General features: G+C 37.9%; 2 protein-coding genes across 5 annotated transcripts in view; one reads left to right on the top strand and one right to left on the bottom strand.

Moving 5' to 3' along the window:
* Positions 1-1,960: 1,960 nt before the first annotated feature.
* Positions 1,961-13,713, bottom strand: scimp (SLP adaptor and CSK interacting membrane protein). 3 transcript variants are annotated; one of them, XM_008282464.1, is made up of 5 exons: positions 13,624-13,713; positions 12,798-12,932; positions 9,301-9,349; positions 8,795-8,871; positions 1,961-4,417 (listed from the first exon to the last, which is right to left on the bottom strand). In XM_008282464.1, exons 2-5 carry the CDS (start codon positions 12,904-12,906, stop codon positions 3,978-3,980), a joined length of 675 nt encoding a protein of 224 aa, XP_008280686.1. In that variant the 5' UTR covers positions 12,907-12,932; positions 13,624-13,713; the 3' UTR covers positions 1,961-3,977. The 3 variants fall into 3 exon arrangements, with proteins under 3 accessions (XP_008280686.1, XP_008280685.1, XP_008280684.1); XM_008282463.1 differs by lacking the exon at positions 13,624-13,713 and adding an exon at positions 13,613-13,623 and having other exon boundaries at positions 12,798-12,990; XM_008282462.1 differs by lacking the exon at positions 13,624-13,713 and having other exon boundaries at positions 12,798-13,231.
* Positions 13,714-15,482: 1,769 nt separating this feature from the next.
* The window catches only part of rabep1 (rabaptin, RAB GTPase binding effector protein 1), a 46,222-nt gene continuing 35,039 nt past the window's right edge, over positions 15,483-26,665 (top strand). For both annotated transcript variants that reach the window (XM_008282459.1, XM_008282458.1), the window contains exons 1-4: positions 15,483-15,604; positions 20,932-21,060; positions 22,818-23,021; positions 25,318-25,478. In XM_008282459.1, the coding sequence (XP_008280681.1) occupies positions 15,559-15,604; positions 20,932-21,060; positions 22,818-23,021; positions 25,318-25,478 (540 nt within the window). In that variant the 5' untranslated portion in view covers positions 15,483-15,558. The remainder of the gene's footprint in view (positions 15,605-20,931; positions 21,061-22,817; positions 23,022-25,317; positions 25,479-26,665) is intronic.

Genomic DNA, 26,665 nt, shown 5'->3' with positions numbered 1-26,665 from the left:
GGCATGAGCTGTAGTTTGGGAGTCATATCTGTAAGTAGCTCCAGCTGAACCAGACAGAGCAGCGAAATGCTTCATACATGTTGATACATCAGCACTAACATAATAAACAGTTGAAAAACTCCTACGAAGACACATTTTTCTGCAGAACGAATGCTTTTCTGGCACATCTTTCTGACAGTCTCTCCATATTTTAACTCAATCTGGAGTTTGGATGAAGCTTTTATTTCTGATTGAGTGTTTTTCACTGTTGGATTGTCGGATCTGAGTCCTTCTTCCAGAAAATGCTTTGAGTTTGCCAGCCCTTTTTGACTTCCGAGCAGGTCAGGAAATAAACTCTGGTTTGGTTTCTGACTGCTGGTTCGGCTGGCAGCAGGAGGCCAACATCACTGTTTTTGCTGACTGTTGCTGCAGCCGCTGCCAAACGGCGGTAATGTGCATAAACTTCTGGTTTCGGCCGACAAAATGCTTCTTTTTTGTAGAGCAAAGAAATGTGTCGAGGTTAAGTCGGCCACGAACAGAAAGAACTTCTTCTCTCCAGAAACAAGTCTCAATGAGAAGGCTACTCGGCAACTCTCGGCCTCTTTAATTATAGAGGAGATAGTATTTTCAGTTTATCCTTTGCAGAGCAGCTTGATAATTAAGAACCAACTTTGCATTTCATGGATCATTTACCAATTTTCTGCTCTTAAATTCTTCATGGAGTGTAATGCAGCAATTTGTTCCCTTCAGATCTGTGTAATAACTCAACATAGGAATATGTTTTGCATAATTTAATTGCTTTAATGTACAAACAATCTAAGTACGTGAACTGACAAAGCTTTAATAATTTGGGAATTAAAAAAACAAACCCGGTCATTTAAGGAGAACAAGATAAGAACATATAGTAGATATTGTGTCATGAACCCCCAGCCTCAGCCCCTGCCTGTCTCCCTCTTTTTCTCCTCCTCTCCCTTTCTTCTCCCTCCTTCTCTCTCCTCCTTGCTCACCCTCTCAGTCCATCCAGCTCTGCTTGCAGCCTGCTTCATTGCAGGTGTTGTAGACAGTTGTGGGGATCAGCTCACCTTCTCGCAATCATATCACTCCCAGTAAAACCCAGCTCATTCAACAACTTGATGCCAGACCATAGATGTTGAAACCCCGTGTCCTCTGTAATCTAACAACACAGCGAAAATCTTTTAAAAATAAAATAAAATCTCATTAAAAAAATAACAAATGTGTTCAAATTCCATCCATCCATCCATTTTCTATACACCGCTTAATCCTCACTAGGGTCGCGGGGGGGCTGGAGTCTATCCCAGCCGACTTAGGGTGAAGGCAGGGGACACCCTGGACAGGTCACCAGTCTGTTGCAGGGCTATACTTAGAGATAGACAACCAAGCACACTGACATTCACACCTACGGACAATTTAGAATCACCAATTAACCTCAACATGTTTTTGGACTTGTGGGAGGAAGCCAGAGAACCCGGAAAGAACCCACGCTGCACGGGGAGAACATGCAAATTCCATGCAGAAAGATCCCGATGCCCCCACCGGGACTACCAGGGTGAAGGACGAAGACATCCATCAGAAAGTCCCTGAACTTCTTCATTTCTCAGGGGGCATTAATTATGCAAAAGCAGGGCTTCCTATGTATGAACATGAACGCAGCTTGAACACTCAGTGGAACGTCTTTGTAATAACAAATATGTTGTTTCACTTAAGCTGACAGTTCACTTCATTCACTACACCGTAACATGTGGAGAATATCACGTGTACTGCTAAATTTATGTGTCTGGAGTTACTTTGTTGTGGCTAAATTATTTATGTTTCAGAATAAAGCTGGTAATATTCTATATTTATGGTTAATATCAAAAAATACAGTTAAAATGCCAAAAATGCTGCAACTTCCCCACCCTGTCTGTGGCTCTAAAACAACTGGTAACATAAATATACTCAGTTTTATTTACTACAAAAAAAGTTCAGTGAACAACAATAATTTTTAATCAAAACTTACACAAAAAGGAGTAAATAGGGGATCAGTGGGGACTATTTTCCGCTGCGTATTAATAAACATTTGGTGCTCAAGTGGGTATTTAGGGCAGTGGAGCAGAGTTGACATGTGGCAGTGACTCAACAGTGTGCAACACTGGTGTGTTTTTAATAGATTTCAGACAACATGATGGATGAAGCTCCGTGGAACAGAAGATTAACTCATATCAGGCTCCACATACACAGATATGAGACTTTTCAGTAGGATATATTCATCGTTTGCTGCTGGATTTCTGTGTGATTTGTAAATGGTTAATTTACAGTCTGGATTAATTTCTATATGTTACAATATGATCAAATAGCACAGATAAAGCTTTGGCCTTGCAACCTTTATATATTCACAATGCAATAATGACTACATTTTGTTGTCCAACCCATTTAGTTAATTTCAATCCACTTAGTATTAGATCAAATGTCACTGTTTCTGCTTTTAAATTCTCTCTTAAGATGCATTTTCATAGACTTACCAGCTCACCTGACAATCACATTTACATATTACAGCAATTAAAGCACACAAATTTATGTCCTTTCTTGATTATGTGCATCTTTTGGATGATTTATTTTTATATTTCTTGGATTCAGTCTTTAATTGAGTGCTTGTATTTTGTTGTTCTTGTGTTTTTCTTTTATATTTGTGATTGTTTTTGCTACGAGGTAAGAAAAGTGCCACACAAATAAAATTATTATTATTATTGGAGCGCAACTGATATATCAGTCAGCCGATATTATTGTTCGATATCGGCCCGTCACAATATATTTGTATCGGCATATATGTTGTCTGATATGTGTCGATATGAAAACTTTCTTCCCCAGAACATAATGCAGAAAAAAACTTTGGGCATAATTTAGAAATTGTACAATCACGTAATTTGTTGAGTGGCTCAGACTTCATCGTTTACAATCTTCAGCACTGTCTGCAGCACATGTAGCAGAATACGTGGTGGTGCGGAGTCAAGCTTGGTGGTAAGATGCAAACTAGTTTGCGAAAAACATTCCTGAAAAGCCAATAAGCAATGAACCCATCATTTGACCTTTTCCATATAAGTTTGTACAACCTAAAAGTTTGTACTGGTATCGACTCCAGAAATTCAGTATCAGTTAAACTCTAATGATTATTATTATTATGTACGCTAAATTAAATGTGGTTAAATGGTAAAATTTGAAGTTATATTTCTAAAAAACTCTGCTCTTTTCCACATCGTTTCATATCAAACCCAACAGAAACAACACAGGAGGAAAAACTCCATCAGAAAGTTTCACTTCATTGCTGGAAGAGGAGTTGTGGTTGTACACTGTTGAAGATGTCTATTGTCCTCTATTAAGCACCACTTTTTTGTGCAAAGACTGGTTCCTGCTCTCTTCTGAACACCTCTTTGGAATTTACCATCAGAAGAGTCAGTTTAGAATTACTGGAAAGGGTTTGCAGAAGCACTAATGCTGTAAAGATGACGTCTTTTTTGTCTTTTTTTGAAATGTATTTCTGTACGTTTTACTGTTGTACTGCTATTAGTAAAATGAGCTAATGTTGTAACTGTGACATTGGGAGCTTAAAATAGTTTAAATACTCAGCTAATGTGCAGTTTGTCAACTGGATCCTGGTCTGTGTTTGAGTTTTTGCTTGTTAATGAATTTTTTAAGCAAATCCCAAGCAGTTTGTTCAAATACTCAGACTGAAGGATTGTGTTTGAAATCAGAAACGTAGAAAACATCCTTATATTTGCTAGATTCCTGATCAGCAAACAAGATTAAGAAGATTCAAACCCCCTAAAGATCAAACCAGTTGTCTCATCGCCGCTCAGCAGATTTCAGCGTCTTCAGTTATTTACACTTTTATGAATATTATCAAAAAATAGAAGCGACATAAAAAAATCTGTAGTAAGTGAAATCTCTGCTCAGCAGGATTCAGATGGAGAGTCAAAGTGTCTCTGCATTGTCCTCTTGTGGTTTTATCCCACATCATCGTAGTCTTCTCCCTGATCTTCTCCGATGTCGTCGTAGTCCTCCGTGGACGAGTTATCAGCGGCTGGATCTGGAGGTTGAGGAAGGAACGTCTCCGCCTCGTCTTCCACCTGCACGTAGTCGGGCTGCTCGTCCACAGCCTGCTCGTAGTCAGGCTCCTCAGCCAGGTTCTCGTAGCTTTGCCCCTCTGAAACCCCGTGATTTATTTCTGGATCTGGCTGATTGTAAGGTGTAGGAGGAGGCAGGATCTCCTCTTCCTCCTCCACCTTCACGTACTCTGGCTGCTGGTCCGTGCTCTGTTCATAGTCAGCTGTGCTCTGCTCATAGTCAGCTGTGCACTGTTCGTAGTCATCTGCACACTGTTCGTAGTCATCTGCACACTGTTCGTAGTCGGGCACCTCCGCCAGGTTCTCGTAGCTTTGGGCCTCTGAAACAACAAATTACATATCAGTGCTTTGGTGCACAAATTGAAAAGCAAACTGTAAAGAAACAACAATATTCCAGCAGCTGGGGCACCAAAATAATACTGTATAATAATGGACAACAACCATCATGCTAAAATATAGTAAGTTATATTTCAATATTTTTCATAATATATTTTTAGATCATATATATTTTGTCTTTTAATGTTTGGTTAAGGATCCATCCATCCATCCATTATCTATACACCGCTTAATCCTCACTAGGGTCGCGGGGGGGCTGGAGCCTATCCCAGCTGACTTAGGGCGAAGGCAGGGGACACCCTGGACAGGTCGCCAGTCTATCACAGGGCTGCACTTAGAGACAGACAACCAAGCACACTCACATTCACACCTACGGACAATTTAGAATTACCAATTAACCTCAACATGTTTTTGGACCTTGTGGGAGGAAGCCGGAGGACCCGGAGAGAACCCACGCTGCACGGGGAGAACATTTGGTTAAGGATATTTACATGTTTTAAAATGATCAAAAATTACCTATGTGGATAATAATTAAAATGATATAAGGACAATGATTATATGTATAATGATATAAACTGTCTTTAGACACATTACAGATGCTATGTACTGATTAAAAACACATTCTTTCAACATTTTTAATGTGAAAACATCTGTGATTATGCAAGATACTACTCATTTAACAAACAAATCTATGTAAAATTGCAGAACCAATGCTTCTTTCTGTTTACTGTTTCTAATTGCATCAAATTTTTGAAGTATATTTAAAGTATCAATCTACATTTGACAGTTTCATTTATTAAATACAAAAAGAGATATTTGTGAAATTCTGATACAAATGTGAATTTTAATGTCAAAAAATTTTTAAAAATCTGTAAAAAAAAAAAACAGATAAGTTAAATTCAAAGTTACAAGTTTTTATAGTGATTGCACATTGCGCAGTTTAATTGGTTATTATATAAAGTGTTCTAATATAACTGGTTGACCATGACAACTATAACTATGACAAACATTGCTGCAATGAATATCTGATAAAATAGTTTCTTGTAAGTAAGTAATTCAGTGTCAACTGGCGTGGTGATTGTACCAAGCTGTTGTGGTTTTTATTGGGTAACAAAGAAGACGGCATTAAAAGAAACCTGTTTTCTGATAACAGAAACAGTTGTCTTGAGTAAACTTCTGTTTTCACACAGTTTGTGTGATACACTTCTCTGTGTTGGTAAAAAAAATTATTAGCAAAAAAGGAAATTCTACTTATCAGAAGTAATATTAATCAGTAGTCAGATTCTGAGAAATATCTTCGTGAAATCCACTGAATAAGACGACTCCTACAGAACATTTCTGCAGATGTCAGACATCTCCGAAACTGTGTCTCCATGTGCAACAAAGCACATTTAACACTTTTATACCCGGCATTTGTTCTAATAATAATTAGAGAAACATGTTACATTTGGGGCTGCAGGGTGGCACAGTTGGTTAGCACTGTTGCCCCGGTTCGCGTCCCGGTGGGGGCACTGGGATGTTTCTGCGTGGAGTTTGCATGTTCTCCCCGTGCTACGTGGGTTCTCCGGCTTCCTCCCACAAGGTCCAAAAACATCCATCCATCCATCCATCCATTATCTATACACCGCTCAATCCTCACTAGGGTTGCGGGGGGGGGCTGGAGCCTATCCCAGCCGACTTAGGGCGAAGGCAGGGGACACCCTGGACAGGTCGCCAGTCTATTGCAGGGCTACACTTAGAGACAGACAACCAAGCACACTCGCATTCACACCTACGGACAATTTAGAATCACCAATTAACCTCAACATGTTTTTGGACGGGCTGCAGGGTGGCGCAGTTGGTAGCACTGTTGCCTCGCAGCAAGAAGGTTGCCGGTTCGCGTCCCGGTGGGGGCACCGGAATCTTTCTGCGTGGAGTTTGCATGTTCTCCCCGTGCAGCGTGGGTTCTCTCCGGGTTCCTTCCACACAGTCCAAAAACATGTTGAGGTTAATTGGTGATTCTAAATTGTCCGTAAGTGTGAATGTGAGTGTGCTTGGTTGTCTGTCTCTAAGTGCAGCCCTGTGATAGACTGGTGACCTGTCCAGGGTGTCCCCTGCCTTCGCCCTAAGTCAGCTGGGATAGACTCCAGTCCCCCGTGACCCTAGTGAGGATTAAGTGGTGTATAGATAATGGATGGATGTTAAATATGTAGCGTTTATCATAATATTCGCTTTGTCAGAGTTTAAATACATAGTAGAAAAACAAAAGACCACTGTCAGTCTGGAAATGAACAAAATAGTATTTTGGATATCGTTTTATGTTGATTAATCAATTTAATGCTGTACTGTTATGAAATAGAATAGAACAATGTTAGCTGTGTGGACAAATTAGGCAGTAAAGTTTTTCAAATCATATTTAAATTGCAAATAAGATGAAATATTCCTGCTTTTAAAAGAGAAATTGATTCAACAAGATGCTTGGTTTAAATTGTATATATGAATACAAGTTTTTTTTTTTTTTTTTAAATATCCAGAATTTAGGCTTGTTCCACCAGAAATGTCACGAAGAAAGCGTGTTAATTAAGTCTGATCACACTATTTTGTTAGCTTTATTTTGTTGCACCAACTTGTTATTAACTTCTTATTATAAGGTTAAGGGGCTTAAATATATATACAAAAGAAGGTTAATTGCAACATTTTAAAGTAGCTAAGTTCAAAATGAGCTTTTTCATTCTTACAGGCGAGATGTTTACTGTGAAATTAGGAATTTACTGGAATCTATTAATATTTTCTTAACTTGACATAAATATATATGTGAGGGTCATAGACTGTGTTCACTGTGTTTTGTCTCTGTGCTTTGGTGGGTGTGCCTCTGTTCTCTGCAGGCTGAGCGGAGCCGATCAGGAGAGGCACTCAGCTCATCGGCTCATCAGCCGTGCCCTGCTTAAATACTGGCGTCTCACAGAAGACCGACGCCAGAGGATTGTGATACCTACCCTGTGGTACAGTCAGGCCGCTAGCTGCTACACTTCGCTGAGCATTCCTAGCATTTTTTGATGTTCTCTAGTCTCGAGCTTATTGTATGTGTTTCTCTTCTTGTCTCCAGTGTTCCTCCTCGGCTCCAGCACTCAGCACTCCTCCAGGCACACCAGCGTTTGCACCCACGGGAATTCACGACCACGGGCACCTTCACCGGGAGAATCTTCACGAGAGCAACCACCCACGAGCACCGAACCCCGAGCACCGGACCCCTGCGCACCACCCTCGGCACCCCCCACGACCGGCACCCCTTCACCGGACTGTGTTTCTGCCTGCTGGTGCCCATCACTCCACCAACTTCCCTAAATAAATCCTGTTTCCTTTAACCCTTCTCCCCGTCTCCCTTTTCGTTTGGGTCCGCCCGCACAGTCACTGAGCACGAACCGTCACAATATATATACAATAAGATATTTTTAGTTAATTCAACTTATTTTTTCTCTTTTATTTGTCTCGGTTTTGTTTGCAGATGACTTCACAATTTACAAACGAGTGCTTTTGATATTAAGTCTTTTGACTTAATACAATAAATTAAATAAATGAACATATGTGAGTTCACTCAACTTATTAAATTAGGTCTTTGAAATAGCACCCGAGAGTTTCCAGTTTGTGCTGGAAACTCTGGGGTGACAGTCTTTTATTTTTAGCTTCAAACAACTATTCGTGATGGAAACAAGTGTCTTGTTGCTGCTTCTGTAATCAACAGTGAATTCATTATTTACTTCTCCACATGTATATAGTAATTTAGGAAAATTACATGTTGACTTTGTGATGACAAAAAGGCTCCACACTTGAAAGATGAAGAGTTTTTACATAAACTCATAACTATTATTTGTTTTCAGCAGGCTGCTACTCATTTCAAAGCTCCCGTGTATCCCTCCATGGATACAGTTACCATTACAAAGCCAAAAGAATCATTTACTTTGGTCTGATTTCTAAAATTACCACCACTTCTCTTGTTTTTCTTGTTTTGTCCAGCTCACTGACAGATCAGATCAAATCTATGTCTTTCTCAGTTGTGTTTAATAAATGTTGGTTCAGAAACCTCAGTCTGGATGACAGTGCGTGCTTCTGGTGTGGATCCGAGTTTTGAGGTTTTGCAAAACAAAAGTCACAGAGGGTGATTTTTCTCTGCCATTTTTATAGTGTAATTTTACTGTCATCAGTGTTTGTTTGATGACCACAAACATGGTCAAAAGACAGAACGAATGAGGGTTTTGTTTCAGTTTTTTTTTTGTTTGTGATAATTTGGTAAAAGCGCATAAAGGGAGTGTGGTTTGGAAGAGATGGGGGGATTTAGCGCAATTAAATCTATATCCATTATAGGAGATCCAATAGAGCCTTGCCTGCTGTGAGAAATTGTGTCCGAGGAGGTAGTGGGGGAATGATGGCTTCGGGGTCTCTCTCCTGGTACTTGTTGCTCCTGAAAAGTTACATAAAACATTCAGTGGTTAGGTTCAATGAGGGAAATCTGACTTTAGGGAACAGTTCTAAGAAAATATGCTTCTTTTCCGCTTTCTTTGCTGAAAGCTTAATAAGAAGATTGATCCCAAACTAATATCTGTTTGCTTAATGTGAAGATAGTATCAGCAGTTTATAGCCTGTATATGCACACTTATCTTTATGCTACTTCAGGTACAATATACAAAAACATATATTCCAATCGTGCACACAGTAACTTTAAAAAATGAATAATGCATAATGAATTGTAGTCCTCACACACATGCCGGCTGGCAGTTTCCACCTGTTTTCAGTCTTTGTGCTAAGCTAAGCTAACATACAGCTTTTCTTTTTTTTTTTTTAAAGTAAACTACAATCCAACTTGTGTATAAAAATATTTGTATATATTTACTCGACTTTGAAGGCAGATGTTTTCATACGCTGCAAGAATTGGTGTTCACCTGTGAAAAAATAGAACAAAACAACAGAGAAAAAAACAGTTGATATAAGCTGCAGAAATAATAAAACTCTTATAAAATATAAAAAAAAAAAAAAATCTTGATATTAAATCTCGGAGCTTATTTTAGTGAGTTCATTAAGAAGAAGCAGAACCAACTGATGTTACAAATGAGGACAGCAATGAATGCAATAAAATAGGATTATTATTTAAGACCACGGCCCTGCGATGGACTGGCGACCTGTCCAGGGTGTCCCCTGCCTTCGCCCTAAGTTGGCTGGGATAGGCTCCAGCCCCCCCCCGCGACCCTAGTGAGGATTAAGCGGTGTATAGATAATGGATGGATGGATTTAAGACCACATAATCAGGTTCTGCACTGACTTAATTGAAATCAAAATAATGAGAAAGTCACACAGAAAACATACAGAAAGCTTCGACAAAGTACGCTTTAACGTTAGAATGTATAAACACACGTATTTATGTCTTCTTCTTTTATCTCCACATGTGGTGTCCCTTCTGATTACTATTTGTGCAATGTTTTCTTGCCCTTATTCGCCCTTTTTTAAAAAAATCCATATTCTAAACCAGCACGAAGCCCCGCACATGCTGCTGCAGCCCAGTTTCCCCACAGGGATCATTAAAGTTTCATCTAAGCTAATCAGATCCAGAGCGTATCACTAATAATAGCAATTCATACAATTATAATAGTTTTTCTTCTGCTTTGCACCAAGCCACTCAGAGGAATACTTTTAAGATGACAGTGTGTTAATGCTCAGTTTCTCTTCCCGTTCTGGGTTCTACATTTATGGTAAGGACATACGTGTTTTTGTTTTCAGTTAACAAAATAAAACAGGTAGTTGTGGATACTGAAAGTGAAACTATTGTCCACAAGTCGCTTGATTTCACTTTGAAATTAACTGTTAATGAAACTGCTTCTGGCTGAATATAAATATTAATAATAATACTAATACTAATACTAATACTAATACTAATACTAATACTACTACTACTACTACTACTACTACGAATAATAATAATAACAATAATAATAATAATAATATTTTTGGGCTGATTTCAACACATTGTAAAAGAACAAACTACTCTATGCAAAAATGCAGAGTTTTGATGTGAACAATATTTAGCCTTTTGGCCTGTGTGAAGGTTTTTGTTGTTCTTTTTCTTGTTCTTATTAATTTTTTATTACATTTAAACTTGTTCGGCACATTTGTAATGTTAATCCTATATCTCTACTGGAAAGCACTTTGGCTCAATGCACATAGTTTCAAATAGGCCGTATAAATAACTGTGAGTTGATTTGATGGACTTGAAATAATAATAGCAATATACAGCTGTTTCTAACTATTAATAATGCTGATAAATAAAAAAAATAGCAAGAAAAAGTCTGTACACTGCTGTGCCTCCACAGTGTAATAATAGTACAAATAAATCATTCATTTAATCAATAGCATCTTCATCTGGTACTTTTTGGGCATTAATTGTATTTCTCAAATCTCATATTGTAAATACAGATCAGTGAAGATAAAGACAATTTTATACAGAATTATCTGCATTGTTCTAGTGCATGGCAGTGTTTAGACTTCTTGCTACTAAAATGTTTATGTTTTGGTACAACACATGCAAAAAAAGCTTTCGAGGGTGTTCTTTCGTCCAGCGTACAACAAGCTGAGAAACAGTAGTATAATTAATAACAGTTCTAATATTTGAATATGAAGCAGAAGCATTTGTGTAAAAGTGTACAAGCTGTTCTCAAGCTTTTTAAAACAATTTTATTTTGTTAAGTCCCATCTCAAAAAGGGGTTTGACCACAGCAGGGTTGGTACTGTTTTCTCTGGAACTAACTTCTCTGGTAAAGTCTGTGGATTTCCCAGAATGATGGAGTCACGTCATGCGACCTCAAGTTTTTTGTTCTGCAGAGCACAAAATCACCAAACCTGCTTTTCAGTCTGTAGCATATGTGGACAAAGTGAAAGTCCCTTCAGTAACCGTTTAAGAGGAAAATTAAAGAAGACATCTCATCAGTGGCATTAGCGGAGGAATTCCCCTTCCAGAACAACAAAGCGCAGTGATGACCAGCAGTATGTAGAGAACACACAGGAACAACAGCGTAGTTTTTCTGCTTTGTGGAGGTCAGATTGAATTCATTTTACCACAGTCAAGTGGTTTGATGGCACAACTTTAGTGGTGAATATTTCAAAAGGTCAGACCCCAAACTCCTATAAACCCACAGTCATTACATTACATTTCAGCTTCCAGGCCTCAGTAACATTTGAGTTTTGTAATTTTGTCGAAGTTGATGATGCATTACGGCAGGATCTCCATATGACTGATGAGATTTGCTCCTTTCGTTAGCTCTGTAGTTTAACATAAAATGGTTTGTCTATTTTCTCTCTTTTTTTGCTTGCTTTTGGAGCAAATGTGCACTTAGAAAATGCCTTTGTAGAAGAAGTGCTAGTACATTTTTTTTACAGTTTTTATAAAACGTTTAACATATACTTTTTTTCTGTGATACTGCAACTACTACTTTTTACTATTATTGTTATCAGTATTAACATTCATACTTCATTATTATTATTAATAATAATAATAATATTAATAATGAGTAGAATCAGCAAATTTTTTAAAGTCTATTTAAAATTATTATTATTATTATTATTATTAATAATAATAATAATAATAATCTAATAATAATAATAACAACAACAAGGGAAAGTCTGAAGAATAACAGTAAATTGTTTTTTGTTTGTTTTTTTAAAAAAAAAAACAGTTAAAAAACATTTTAAAAATCACTTAAAAAAAATAAATAAATAAATAGCGTGTAGTAGAGACTAAGTACAAAGCAACATAAACGTATGGTATTTGCATACTTTTATACTTACTTTACACCACTGGAAAAACTACTCTAAAAAGTACAGTATTCTATATATTTAACTATAGTTCGATTTATTTTCATTGCTGTTTTTTGCGCCATGCTTGCGTGTCTATCACTTCATTGTAACAGAACTGACTCTAATGGTGCTGATAGCAGTTTTAAACACATTTTATAGCATTTTTTGAGAGACAAAACCACAGAAAATAACCTGTACGTTGAAAACACTGAGGACATGATTCCAAATTTTCAAATTCTATACTTTTTTGCATTACACTTAACATTTTCTGCACTTTTTATTATGTTATATGTGGAGACTAGATGAGATGAACACTACCTGGACTGTCATTGACTGTGATGTGTTGTTTAGTTACAACAGAGCCACAAAATCTCTTCAACTCTGTTTATAGTCAACATTCAATTCAAAATGTTTGGTCACTCGTCTTATCACAAGTTCTAGTTGTGGTGTTTTTTGTCTTAATATGAGGAAGAGAAGACATTGTGTGACATGCAAATAACACAAAAATAACTTTTGACAGATGTGTTGAGCAGCGATTCCACCTACCTCTCTTGGAGATGCACTTATTGATGAGAAAGAAGATGAAGCAGATCACTAAGGAGACTAAAATCGCCCCAATCAGCAACAACAAGGCGTACTGGCGAAAGAAATTCATGGCCACTCGGTTCCAAACCACAGAAGCTTTTACAGAAAACAGCAAAAACACACATTAATGTCACCCTTTAAAGTAAGGACACATCTGAGCCGCTGCTTTTTAGTATACGCAGCTGTGGACCGGAAAGAATACCATCGACCACTTCCTCTTTTTGTGCGTTGACTAAGTCTTAAGGTTATTTTGGCATCTACTTTAGCATTCTGAGAATCAAACCAGCCTTCCTCTAGGGACCCTCCTTGTGAGGAAGTCTGTCATTTGTCACATCTACAGATAATTTTTGCTGCCATGTAGTTAGTCTGTAAATGTATCTGAACCTGATGTGAACCTGAAAAGGGGACGGCAGCTTTCAAACAACTAGTTTGCTCCAGATGGAAAGACATATCCCTTTATCTCTATGAGCAGAATCCTACAAATGTTCTTTTTTCAGTTTATCTTTATGTTACACATCCTCAGCGTGGAACAGCTTCCTGTCAACTTCCAAACACAAACAGTGCTGATTCAGAATGGAGTCTTGCAGGATACTTTGATATGCTTTTGCAAAGGACGCTCATAAAAATGTCCGTAACAAGTGACTCCTTTAGTTGCTTTTTGCCTTAATTAATTTTTTTAAATCAATTTATCTTGAAAAAATAAAATAATGTTTATTCTAAATAAAATATTTTCACCAAATCTCAAGTGTCATTTCCCCATAAATTAACTTCCAAACATGTGTCTTACCTTCTCAGAGGATAACTGATGGCTCCGAGGCTGGGTCAAAGTGAGGTGGCAACTAATGTCTGTAAATGTAAGATGAAAGTGGACGGTGAGATATGACAAGCATCATCATGTACTGCATTTTTGCATGGCTGCTTCTAATTTTCTTAGTACACAAACCTGAAGGCTGCTATATCTCCACCCTTTGTCATGCTTCACCGACCACACCATGTGGGTGTTTCTGGGGTATAAGACAAGATTCTATATTTCTGTGTGAAGATGTGCTTCGAGAAATTTATTGTTCTCGTGTGATCCGTAATCTCAGAGTTGTGAAGGTTAATATTTTATGCATATATTTTCTACTAAGTAGAGCAAATGACACTGGTACAGAAAACTGCATTCATTTCCGATTCTCTTACTTTATATTTTCAGTTCCTCTTATAGCAGCATGACACCACATCAGTTCATCACTGTATAGTCTGTAGGGGTTAGATGAAAATCTGTTTTCTTTTGCAGCTACAGCTTTGCGCTAATATTTGTTTTATATGTCATGTTACAAAATAGTTTAACTTTAAAAGAAGTCATTGTTAACCGCTTCTGAGTAGAAAAATGAGAGAGAATTCTGAGGTTTGATGTCAACGAATATCAACAGACTGTCTTTCAGTTCAGTTCAGCTCAAAATACTGCAAAGATGGTTCATTTCAAGATGACTTTATAACTCCTAGGTTTAGTCCAGTTCTAAACAGGCTCTTTCAGTGCCTGTAGCTTTAAATGTAGCTGAGCTGCTGCTGTCCCATCCTCCTTCAGGAAGAAGATTCTCCCCTCCTTAGGGATAGACGGCGGACAGCAAAACAGTTGACTGTATGGCAACATGACATGAATGCCTTCTATTGCTTCCAACTTTCTTTCCGAGTGATTATTTTAGAGAGCAGGAGAGAAGAGAACACTTGTAAACACCAGCTGAAACACAACAGGCGACATGAAAACACAGTAACCTACCAAGTCTTTGTTAACTGGTTTCAAGTCAGTCCCCTAGCTTTACACTTTCCATACACATACCATGGACATAGCATCACAGCTGAAGGGAACATTGGCCAGATTTTGCAGTTGTTGTGGGGACATTGCCATCAGTAATACATTGAATCCACAAAGTTAGTTTAGTTAATCAGATGCTGGGAGTGCATCAAGACTCTGGTGTTCACTCTTGCAGCCACAGCAAAACATTTGGTAAGCGTTGCTAGCGGCTGATAAAGTTAGCAAAAGCAGCTGAACAAAGTCAACAAACCTGGTGGACTGTGGGGCAGCTGCTCTCTCGGAATGACTCACCTGGAAGCAGCAGGCAGTAAAGAGACAGAATTACACAAAGTTTAAGCTGGACGACTGTTGGTCTATGGTGGTATATAGCATTTAGGTTAAATTCTTACTGGCTTGTAAAACTGGAAGTCTATCTGGTTGTGTGAGATCTTGACGAATGGTAGAAGTAAACGTCTTCATGGCTTAACAGCTTTAACTTTACACCTGCAAGTTTATGACAACCACAAAACGCAATTAAAATGCAATTTGCTTTTACTTTGAAAGATGACATGGGAATCAATCAAGCTAGCGAAATTTTGTATCACAGGAAATTGGCTTTATGCCTTCAAAATACTACCGCAAAAATATTATGTAGTGGTTGAAAAAGGCGTAGAGCAAAAAAAAATTCGGAAAATATAATTACATTCAATTGTATGTTTTACATGTATTTTTTTCGTAGGTATATTGTTCAATTGGTACACATTTCCATTCGAAACACAGCCACGGAGCGTTGATTATTTGCGTGTTACTTTGAAAGACCAACCAGAAAGCTCGGTGTTTGCTCTCGTTACATTGACGGTAGTTGTGATGTTAGCCTGGTTTTTGGGACGCTCCTAGCTGTTATCCCACTGCTCTGCTAGCTGCCTCAAGCCCCCTCAGGAAACCATGGCCGAGGAGGCCGAGGGATCCCCTCTGTCGTCCCAACATGACGGTAAATTTGCTGACTTTGTGCCGTTCTGCGGCGGCGGTGTTGCGGGCTGGGAGCAGCGAAGGCAGCGGCCTCTGCATCCTTGACAACATTAGCTCGTTAGCATCATCAGGGCGACGTGTCACTGGCTGTCACTGCCTCATATTGAACATTTAACGCTGCGCAGCGGCTGAAATTAACAACTTGAGCTAATCTACTTGAAGCTACTGAAGCTGTTTGTCACTAAACAGGAGCTACGTGAGGCTGCAGACTAACCTAGCCATGCTAACGTTGTTTTCTCTGTAGCACTGGCACTACCAACTAGCTGGTTAGCTTGTAGCTTGAGCTAGTCTGACTAATTTGATCTAAAGGTCGGCTCTGGCCTCTGGCAGTCTGGCCCAGCACTGACAGTCTCCTACTCGGGTCATATGGGTCTTATCAGTCCGGTACTGTGTACTGCCTGCTCACACGGGGGTTGGACCACAGTACAGGACGCTGGTGTATCCTGCAGGAGGCTTTTCCTCTGGTTCTCAAACATGGGTCCGGGGACCATTCTGGGTTCCTTCAGAGAATGCATGCTGATTAGATTAGATTAGATTTAATCTTGTGGGATTTTTGTTGTTGTTATTGTTGTTTTATGTAGGACAGTTACACCCTCCATGCAACAATTACGGATTAGTCATTAGCTACAATTAAGTAAATACAATTAGGTACCTTCCACCTCTTGGAGAAAACACTTTAACAAGTGCTGTATTTTATATATGCAAGTGTAATTACTATGCACCTTATTTGTCACTTTACATTTCATTGCACGTCTTGTGATGTGCATGTGTTTAATTTAAATCCTTGAACTGTTTAATCCACTGCAAAAAATAGCTTCAGTTCTGTAACTGAACTCAGTCTAGCGATGTTGATTATTGTCTAAAACACATTTTGCAGCATTTTCTAACCAGATAAAATTACATAAGATTAGGTTTACATGGCTCATATCAGTCAGGTACTGTGTGCTGCCTGCTCACTCAGGGTTGTACTGGATGCGGATGTATTTCTTTTGGTTCTCAAACAAAGGTCTAGGATTTATCCTGGAGTTCTGCAGAAAATGCACGCTGTAGCTTAAATGGAGTGCAGGTGAAATAGATGAGAAAACATGGAACCTAATTAAGGAGAACAATTTTAGTTCATATTTCAGTCACACACTTCAAGAATCACAAAATCAAGAATTCTCGTTGCTGTTTAGGCTCCGACCCAATCACAATAGGACTACTACAATAGGAAGTATTTATTCAAGCAATGTAGATTGTAAACTGTTTTCAAGAGAAGCTGTTCTTATTCATTTTCATTTTTAAAAGTAATTTGGCCAAATAGAAAACTAGAAAATGTGATCAGACTGCAGACTGCTGCCAAAGAGGTGTATTAATTTTAGTCATATGTTGCAGCTTTACCTTTCACTGTGAACGCTGTGTGTGCATGTGTTTAATAAAAAAAAACACCGAGTTGTTGAATCGAGTGCTGAAAATACCTTCTGTTGTGGCGAACCTCAAATGTCACACGTCATATCTGTCTAATGTTGGAGAGGACTGTGTGAAACATGTTTTACAGCACGTTTTGACCAGATATAATGAAGAAAGGTAACCTAGATGTTGAAAATACTGCCGTCATGATTCCAAATTTCGTATCAGTCAAGTACTAAGCTGTGTATTGTCAGTTACAGATAAAACTGAGTTAATTTAAGTAGTTACTTTCCACAAGGGGCTACCGAAGTATTATTGAAATCACAATATGGCCGAATGCAATATCCAGGAGAAGCAATTTTTTGATAAACGTGAAATATGTCACAAGGTGCCTTTATTTATGTAGTATTATGGTACCACAGAAGTGCTGCAGCCCACAAATCATATTCCCCAGATGGAAGGAAACATCTGTTTGGTAAAGGCCACTGTAATAATCACATCACTGTTTTAGTCTATTTATTTCTCAGTGGAAACGAAATGCAAAAATAATCATTCTCACTAAAATCATGACTCCTATCACACTATCTGACAAAATACTTATATATTCTTTTGCACATCATTCAGCCCTACTTTCCACCACTTGAGATACTACTTTAGAAAGTGCAGTATTATATATATTTAGGTATTATCATTTCGCACCTTATTGGGATGCTTGTTGGTTCACATTTCATTGCTCGTCCTGTGGTGTGCACGTGTTTAGTTAACACCCTGTAATTGGGGAATCCACTGCAGAAAATACCTTCTGTTTTTCCCTAATTCAATTGACTCCCATTGTATCTGATGGTGCTTTATTTCTATTTTTCATTTCGCAGCTTAACAGTGAATGCATAAGCAACTGCTAGCTTTCTTTATATGTAACTTTGGCCTCATTTCCAGTGTGCAGTGAAACATGAGAGAACCACAGAATACAATGATTCACTGGCAACTGTTACAAACATTACACAGCACCGTAATCTCTCCAGTTCAGACCTGCACAGGCCGTTATTCTGTATTTGTTGATGTCTGACCACCATTTGAGTGAGCTCTTTCTAATACAGTGTCAGGTTATTTCAGTAAACAGTGGAATTATCACATAGACATAAGCAAACAAAAGGCACCTGAAAGCCGACATGTTTTCTGATTGCTTTCCCTTGACAGCTCACTTTGGTAATTTATAAAAATAAATGTACAACACAAATAATATTCAGAAGTGGAGCACATTGTAATTGTTTTAGCTGTGTGATGCAGCTGGAGATCTTGGTAAATCATCTGTGTTAATTGGTCAAGTTAAACTCTAAAATATAGCTGAAAAATAGACCATGATGATGAATTGTATGTTTTCTTTCCTTGTCTGCATTTGTCTACAATTGATGCTGGTGCTTTTCTATGTAAACAGTATAAACCTGCTCAAAAAATAAGAATTCATTATTTAGTGTTGCCCTAAGTGTCTGTCCCTAAGACTTTTAATTGCATACATTTATTTAAAAATGACATATAATATCAGAAATACTCAGAGATTAACTCAGGTGTTGGTCCACTGTAAGTCATACTTTTTAAATCTAGACTTTGCCCACTATTGATAAGCTTTACCTGACAGATTTGAGACACTGATGCATTTTTGTGGCTGCAAAAGTGAGATTAAGGCTCGTCCTTACACATAGCCAGTGGCGGTTATCTGTAGGTTAATGACCATCTTTGATTACACGGTGATTAATCTGATCTTTGTGCTTTTCTCACGTGAACGATTGAGCTTTTCACAGCAGAGCAGGCTGTGAACAAAACCTAGTTCAGGTAGCCGTTAACTTCAAAACCACAGAAGTCATGGCATGCCCGTGTTTGAGTTAAAATAAGTTGTGAATGTACAAAAGAGCTCAACGTACATTGTGCTAAAATGCAACAAGAGACCACGTGAAAATGTGTTGATGGAATTTCTGCAGTTTGTTCAGCTCTCACATGACCGTGGAGGAGTTGCACATGTTTCCATTTGTCTGTCTGCCTTTGGGAATATCACCGTCTCTCTGCTCAGTACGCTGGTTTTACATAAGACATGAAATAAATGAGATTGGAGTTGCTGTCGGTGTAGGAAAAACCTGTGACTGACAGTATTTTCAGGCCATTTAGAAGAACTTTTGGGTACAAGTTTAGGCTTTATTCGTGACTCTGTGACCTGGTTTAAGCTTAAAAGCTCCTGAAAGTCAAGATTGTATTTTTTTTTAAAACAGACAATGTGCATGTAAACTTAATTTTTTCTCACTTTAGCATCCATCCATCCATCCATCTATCCATTGTCTATACACCGCTTCATCCTCACTAGGGTCGCGGGGGGGCTGGAGCCTATCCCAGCCGACTTAGGGCGAAGGCAGGGGACACCCTGGACAGGTCACCAGTCTATCGCAGGGCCACACTTAGAGACAGACTCGCTTTAACATGCAAAATATATATTACATTTACTTGTTGATGCATAAAAAATGTTGCTGTCCACTTACTTTGCTCCTGTTTCTGCATGTGAAACTATGTCAATAAATATCTTTTAGGTTTATCAGGGAGTCAAGATAAATATAAATTAATAAAATGAAGAACTGAATAAAAACTTAAAAGTCTAAAGTTTGTCTAGCTCCAAGCAGATCTAACGAAACTGGATGTTTTTGGGTTAGCATTTGGTGTTTTTAGCAGATACTTTATTCAGTGTGGAGTGTTTAACTGTTTTAATTTAACGTGGGCAATTCATTCCAATTTAGTGCTTCTCAACCTTGAAATAGATAGATAGATAGATAGATAGATAGATAGATAGATAGATAGATAGAACTTTATTGGTCCCTTTGGTATGAACCTCAGGGAAATTGTTGAAATCAGGACTCTTGCAAATGGTTGCAAGGCAGGTTTTTTTTTACTGTCTACGATGATAATTGGAAAACAAAGGCAGAAATATCTATACAACACATGCTCTTTGCATCTTTCTTTCGACTACTAAACACTTCAACGTCTTCATGCCTGTACAAGTTATTTAAATCAATCCTTAAAGAGTAAAATAGCTCTTTGGCCACATATTTATTTTAGATAATTCAACAAAAATAGCTCTAAAGTACTCTTTAAGTATGCATTTACATTTGAGCTGTACTACGTCATCTCAATAAATAAAACCAAAGCAACATTTAATCTCACAACATTGATATCAATATTGAACAGCATCAATATTAACAGGAAATGAATTTGTAAATATTGGGTTCTCAAGTTTTTCTCGGATTTGTAATAGTAAATTGATAATTTGTCTTTCTTTTGCTCTTCAGAAATTCTAATGTCATAGTTATGTCACTATTTTCTGACTTTTATGGACCAAAAAAATAGTCACTTCATTAAATAATCAGAAGAATTACCAGTAATAAAAATAATCATTAGTTGCAGCCTGAGTTATCTTAATTAGCTGCAGAAATTCAGACTGAACTTAACAGTTATTTACATGATTTATTAATGCAGCTATCTTTTTCTTGACTAGTCGATACATGATGGTCTAGTAAATAGAACATTTTGCATCATAGTTCTCAAGAACCCAATTTAACATCTTAAGATTTGTCTGAAGAAAGTCTGTATCCAAATATATTGAGTTTTCTGGCTGGATTATTAATTGCTGATGATTCTCTTCTTGCTGCAGAATTGTCTAGTAATGATCACTTATTGTTCTTTAACCTTTGTTTTAATGTTGCTAATGAGACCTCATTACTGACATTGTCAATATAATGAGCGGAAATTCTTTTTGTGGGTGCTTGCTTTTCATTTAAAGAATCATTTTTTAATTAAATGCACTCAACAGTTGATTCATTGTATATTGTGTTGTTGTTTTTCCCCCTCCTGTTCATCGTGCAGAGGTGCTCCAGCAGCGAGTGGCAGCTCTGGAGCAGGAGAGGGCCGAGTTCATCAAACTCAAGCAGCAGCTGGAGGCCGAGTTCAACCAGAAACGAGCCAAGTTTAAAGAGCTCTACCTGTCCAAGGAAGGTACGGACCTCATAATACTTAAACTGCACATAATGCAGCTGCTCTTGCTGTTTAAATCATTGAGAGGAGAGCACAGGGGGCCAGTGATTCTGTTTAACTATGGACAAACAGTGGACTGGGCTGAATATGGTTTTGTTGAGGATGGATGTAGTTTGCAAGATGATTAACAGCACAGAAACACAGAAAGAAACTATTTATGCAACAGAAATTAAACATTTTGTCAATCTTTGCTTTGCTTTCTTTTGAATAATTTTGCATTATTGTGCATCTAAAAGTTAATCAAATAAATCCTGAAAGGGAAAAGTTGCTCTTTAGCTAAATGTTCAGCCTGCTCTGAGTGGCCACAAATGAATTTTATTTTAATGGATCAGCAGGGGAAATTGTTTAGAAACTGTGGAATACTGTTAGATTTTGACAGATTCTCTGCCTGTCCAAACAAGTTTAGGATCTCATAATTGTACATAATGCAACTTCTTTTGCTGTTTAAATCATGATGGGAGAACAGAGGAGCAGAACTTCAATTAAGCTTCAGATATTAAGCTAGTGCCTGTACATTACTCCTATTAACCCCAAGACCCAATGACAAGTTTGAAAGGCATGTTATCTTTTAAAAAAGTCACCAATATAACACAATTTACCAGCCAGAATCTGTAAAAACAGAAAGAACGATGCTCATCTTTCCAAAGGTGTTTGAACGAACAAAGTGATGTTTGGTTCTGTCGGGAAAATTAACTAAACCTAAGCTTAAAATTGTAATATTGTACATGTCTCATTTTTAAAATTGCCAAAAATAAACTCTTTGTGCTAACCAGATTCTGTAAAAAAACAAAAACAATTCTTGGCTCAACAATTTCCCTGAGGTTTCTACCAAAGGGATCAATAAAGTTCTATTCTATTCTATTCTATTCTATTCTATTCTATTCTATTCTACTCTATTCTATTACACTGTGACCAACACTCACATGTCAAAGATTCATAAACTATTTGGCTGAACAGCAGGCAGTGTTTTCACAGAGTAGAGAGGAGAAAAGTATGGAAACAAATTTGAGTGACTAAGGAAACATGAAACATACTTGTACAATAACAATAATGCAGCATGATTCAAAGAGAGTATACAGAAGAACAAGTTGCAGGCAAATTGTTGGAAGTTGCATTCAACATGGGGAAATATCTTTCTAGAGTTTATGTTATGTTAGTGCGAAAACAGCGAGTTAGTAGAGGTTCTAGAAATGTAAGTAGTAAAATGTAGAGCATGTAGAGACACCATTTTTTTCTCAGTGTTGGTAACATCTGTGGAAACATGATAAAATGTTGTACATGTTGACTCCAGGTCTTCATATATTTTGCAAATCCTGATTTATGGCATTAAAACTGTGTCCAGATGACATTTCTTAGTTCTCTCTACTTCTCGTCATGGTTGTGCTATTTCCATAAAGCTACAGGACTTTATATTGCAGTGAAAAATTTCCCCACAGTGAGTAAAAATGTGACAGGAGCAAAAAACACCCCACAACTGCTTGGAGTTCAGAGGGTTAACCGGCGCTGAATCAAGTTCAAGTGATAATTGAAGTCTGAAACTTCGCCAGCGACAAGTAAACCTCTGTGGCTCTGTCTTTATCTCTGTCTCACCAGGCTCTGCTGTTGGCTCCACTGTAAGCCTTTCCCCTCTTCTCCTGTTCAACTCTCCCTTTATTCCTGCACGTTTGCCTCCATTTCCATCATTCATGTCATGTTTGATCCATCTTGTCTCTCTCCAGAGGAGCTCAAGAGGCAGACGGCGGCGCTGGATGGTGCCCAGACCGAGCTGAGCTCCATCCAGACCCAGCTGGCTCAGGCCCGGGCCGAGATAGAGACCATCAAAGCAGTGGCCACCGTGTCGGAAAACACCAAACAGGAAGCCATTGACCAGGTCCGCAGCCAGTGGCAGGAGGAAGTGGCATCACTGCAGGCCATCATGAAAGGTCAGTTGCTGTTACAGGCACACTGCAGTGAAAACCTCTGTTGCTTATAATTTGGAATATATATAGAAAGAGCGATATTAAGTTGCACCAAATTTTCCCTGGTTTCTGCAAAATTAAACCACTTTGAACACACAGTACATTCTCCAACCTCATTTAATGCTCTGAGCTGGTTTCTGACTGTTAATGAAGTTGTCAAGGTGAGGCTAATTTGATTGTCTGTGCAGCAGTGGAAAGTGTGAGAGAGAGCTGATTGTTTTTGGCAGTGTCTGCAGGTGTGAAAAGTGTATTAGGTTTTTAAACATGCTGCTTAATGTCAGTGGACACAATGAACTGATGTGAATTTGGGTGAGTGAAGAGCGCAGAGAAAAACATCTGGTAACTGATCATGTTTATTTTATTTGAGACGGTATGAAAAGAGCTGATGTAGTGACATGCACAGACATGTTACTGCAGTCACTTTGACTTGTAATAGTAGGAAAAGCACAGGTGATGCTTATAAGAATAATGACAGCTCCATCAGAGTTTTTCCAGGAGCACAACATAAAGTCTGTGTTACCTTACTGACAGCAATCTATGCATTTTACTGTTATTTCTGACCATTTGATAAATCAAGATGTTCATTATGCTTGAGTAAAAGATATGCCAATTAACAAATCATGACTTGAAAGCCTTGTGTGACGCAATAAGGATTCTTCCTCTAAATAATAAATAAATGAGATGCTATTTTTCTATCATGAATTCTACTGTTTCTATTGTTGAGTTTTTGCACTTTCTTCTGCAGTAGTTTAATGACTGGAGAATTGCTGTCTATCTAACATTGACATAGGAGCAGTGAATAGAAACACATATTAATTATCCCCAGGAGCTTCAGTAAAAAGCAGTTGGACTCATTCAAGAACTTGTGAAGCAGCTAAAAGAGAAGTCCAGTTGCTTTTTACTGGAGCTTTCCCAGATTTCCATGATTCGGATGACTGAGAATCTACACAGACACATTAATTTGGATTTTCTTTTGTAGATTTTCTGCAAATTTGGTTAAATTTACTTAACATTTGGATGCAAACTAATGTGACTGACCAAAGCTTTGCAGAACCAGTGAAAATTAAGCCATCATTCATTTTTTATAGCTGTGCCTTTTCTGCTGTTACATGCAAACAACCTTTTAACAGAGTGTGAGGACAGTGTTGTTGTCTTTACACTGTACAATTAGGGGCTGCCACACACTAAAGACAAGTGTGGTAAGCTGATGAGCACTGACAGAAGATGGTAACATTATCTCGCATCTGATTTTATATTGGCATCATAGCGCTTGTGTTTATTGCACCGTCTGTCCTTAAATGATATCACGAACTCAGATTTTCCACAGATTTTATTTCAATGTCTTGCTCAGGGTGTCATGCAGCTAATTTGTAAGATTGTGCTTTGTAATGGAGACAATGTCTGTGCCTGAAATCTTAAAAAAAATAAAATAACCGGAAGCAGATTTTAAAAAGAGATTAAAGAAAATAAGTTGTATCCAGATTTAATTATCGCAAATTCATGAGCAGGTTTATTTATATAGGACCCTAACCTTCGCAAAGGTTACAAATGTTTAAAATATGTCTTAGATAAGACATGCAATACAAACTTGATTAATTAAATTAAATTGATAAACAGTTCAGTACAAGTGGACTGACATGCACACAGATTTATAGAAAAAAATCTGATTGACTATTAACAACTAAAATAATAAAAGCATGCGATAAAGTGTACAATAAAAGATTAAATAAATTAAGATTAAGTAAATTAAAATACAGACAAGATTACTTAAAACAGTGGGAAAAAAACAGTTTTCAGAAAGTCGATGTTGAAAAAGTTTTGGCAGCAATTTTAATATTTGAGTAAACCATAAATGTGTTGATTCAGATTCTCAGATGTAAATATTCTGCATTTCTTCACATTTTATAGTGTTATAGTATCATTTGGTATAAATTGCTTTCACAAAACTAGCATTTAAAATATGTTTTTATGCATTTTTACCATTTTATTGCAATAAATCATCAGAATACTGTGAGACTTATTGATTATGACAATAATTCTTCCTGGTTTGTGTCTTCATGCCCATTTGGAGAAAATATTCAAGGAAAAACTGAAAAAAAAAGAAATATAATGCAGAAGTTCGAACATTATAAACAATAAGAATGCCTTTTCTTATCCACTGTTAAAAAACAAAGCAGATTTCATGAATTCAAGCTTGTTTAAATGACTCATTGGGTGTGTTTTTTGTTTCATTTTGTGTTCCCTGTGTGTCACCCCCCAGACACAGTGTGTGAATATGAGGTCCAGTTCCACCAGCGCCTGGAGCAGGAGCGAGCCCAGTGGAACCAGTACCGAGAGGCCATGGAGAGGGAACTGGGTGATCTGAGACGCCGGCTCACCGAGGGTCAGGAGGAGGAGAATCTGGAGGATGAAATGAAGAAGGTAGGCGTCTATTTTTCAATATTACCATGTACAATTTTGGGATTGTATTTGCAGTTATAGAAGTATTCACCAATGTTTTCAGAGCTGAAAAACAGATTTTTTGTGCTGATCTGGAGTCTGAAGTTCCTGCGTTTCCCCTCAAGCTTTCCCCCCAAAATGTGCCAGATTCTTGAAGCCAGCTGGACTTGTTATGGTGTGTTGACCAATACTGGATTTCGCAAGCGTGCAAACAAAGATTCCCGACCTCACATCCCAGAAAAACAGCAGTTACAGTGTGGATATATTCTTGAATAAGGCTGAATATGTGGGTGCGTGGTGATTAAGAGAGTGATTTACATCACATCCTTCAGGTTTGATTGGATCGCTCAAAAGCTGGCGATGAATGCAGAGCGATACAGAGCCGTGATGACTGTTGGCCTCCATCCACACTTCCCTCACCCACGTCGTTAGATCGAGTTGTAGACAAGAGAGAAATTAATAAATTACAGCACACGTTTTACAGAGAGAGAGAGAGAGATCCAAAAACACACTGTGATATCTCATCATCACGAATCACACAAGATTTGACCCCCAAGTTCAACATCTCACAGGGATATTGTTCACAGATATTGATATATTAACACATTTTTTAAATCAAAAGATAGCTTTACTTTTTACTTGAGAACTCCATCAATTTTACAAGCTAAGATGCGCTTACAGGTGAGGAGGAGGAGGATTTGAATCGGCATCATTTGAAAATAAAAGCAATCAGGAATAGAGGCTAGAAAGACGGGAGCAAACCGAACCTCTGCAGGTTGCTTCTCATCGTCATCAAATTACCTCAAACACATTGTGCTACAGCTTTTTTGCTGCTTGATACAGAAGGAAAACATGCATGGCTCTCAGTTTACATGACATGACTAATCTACAAGAGAAGTCTAATTTAGTCCGATATAAGTGTTCTTGGATAAACCAAACTGCTTTATCCAGCTTTCTTTAAGGTTATTTATTTTCTATACAGATACACTTTCCTACAAATGAATAATTCTTTGCAAATAGATTTATTCAAGTCATCTGGGGAAAGTTCCTGCCCCCCCCCCCCCAAAATGCAGTGCAACTACTAGCTATATTCATGCATGCTCCATAGAAAGAAAAATGCACAATGCAAATTTAAAATAAAATACTCCACATTACAGACATATTTGTTC

This window comes from Stegastes partitus, unplaced genomic scaffold, assembly GCF_000690725.1.
Source record: "Stegastes partitus isolate 25-593 unplaced genomic scaffold, Stegastes_partitus-1.0.2 Scaffold273, whole genome shotgun sequence".
In the NCBI taxonomy this organism is placed as follows: domain Eukaryota; kingdom Metazoa; phylum Chordata; class Actinopteri; family Pomacentridae; genus Stegastes; species Stegastes partitus.
This window is presented reverse-complemented; position numbering and strand designations above follow the sequence as displayed.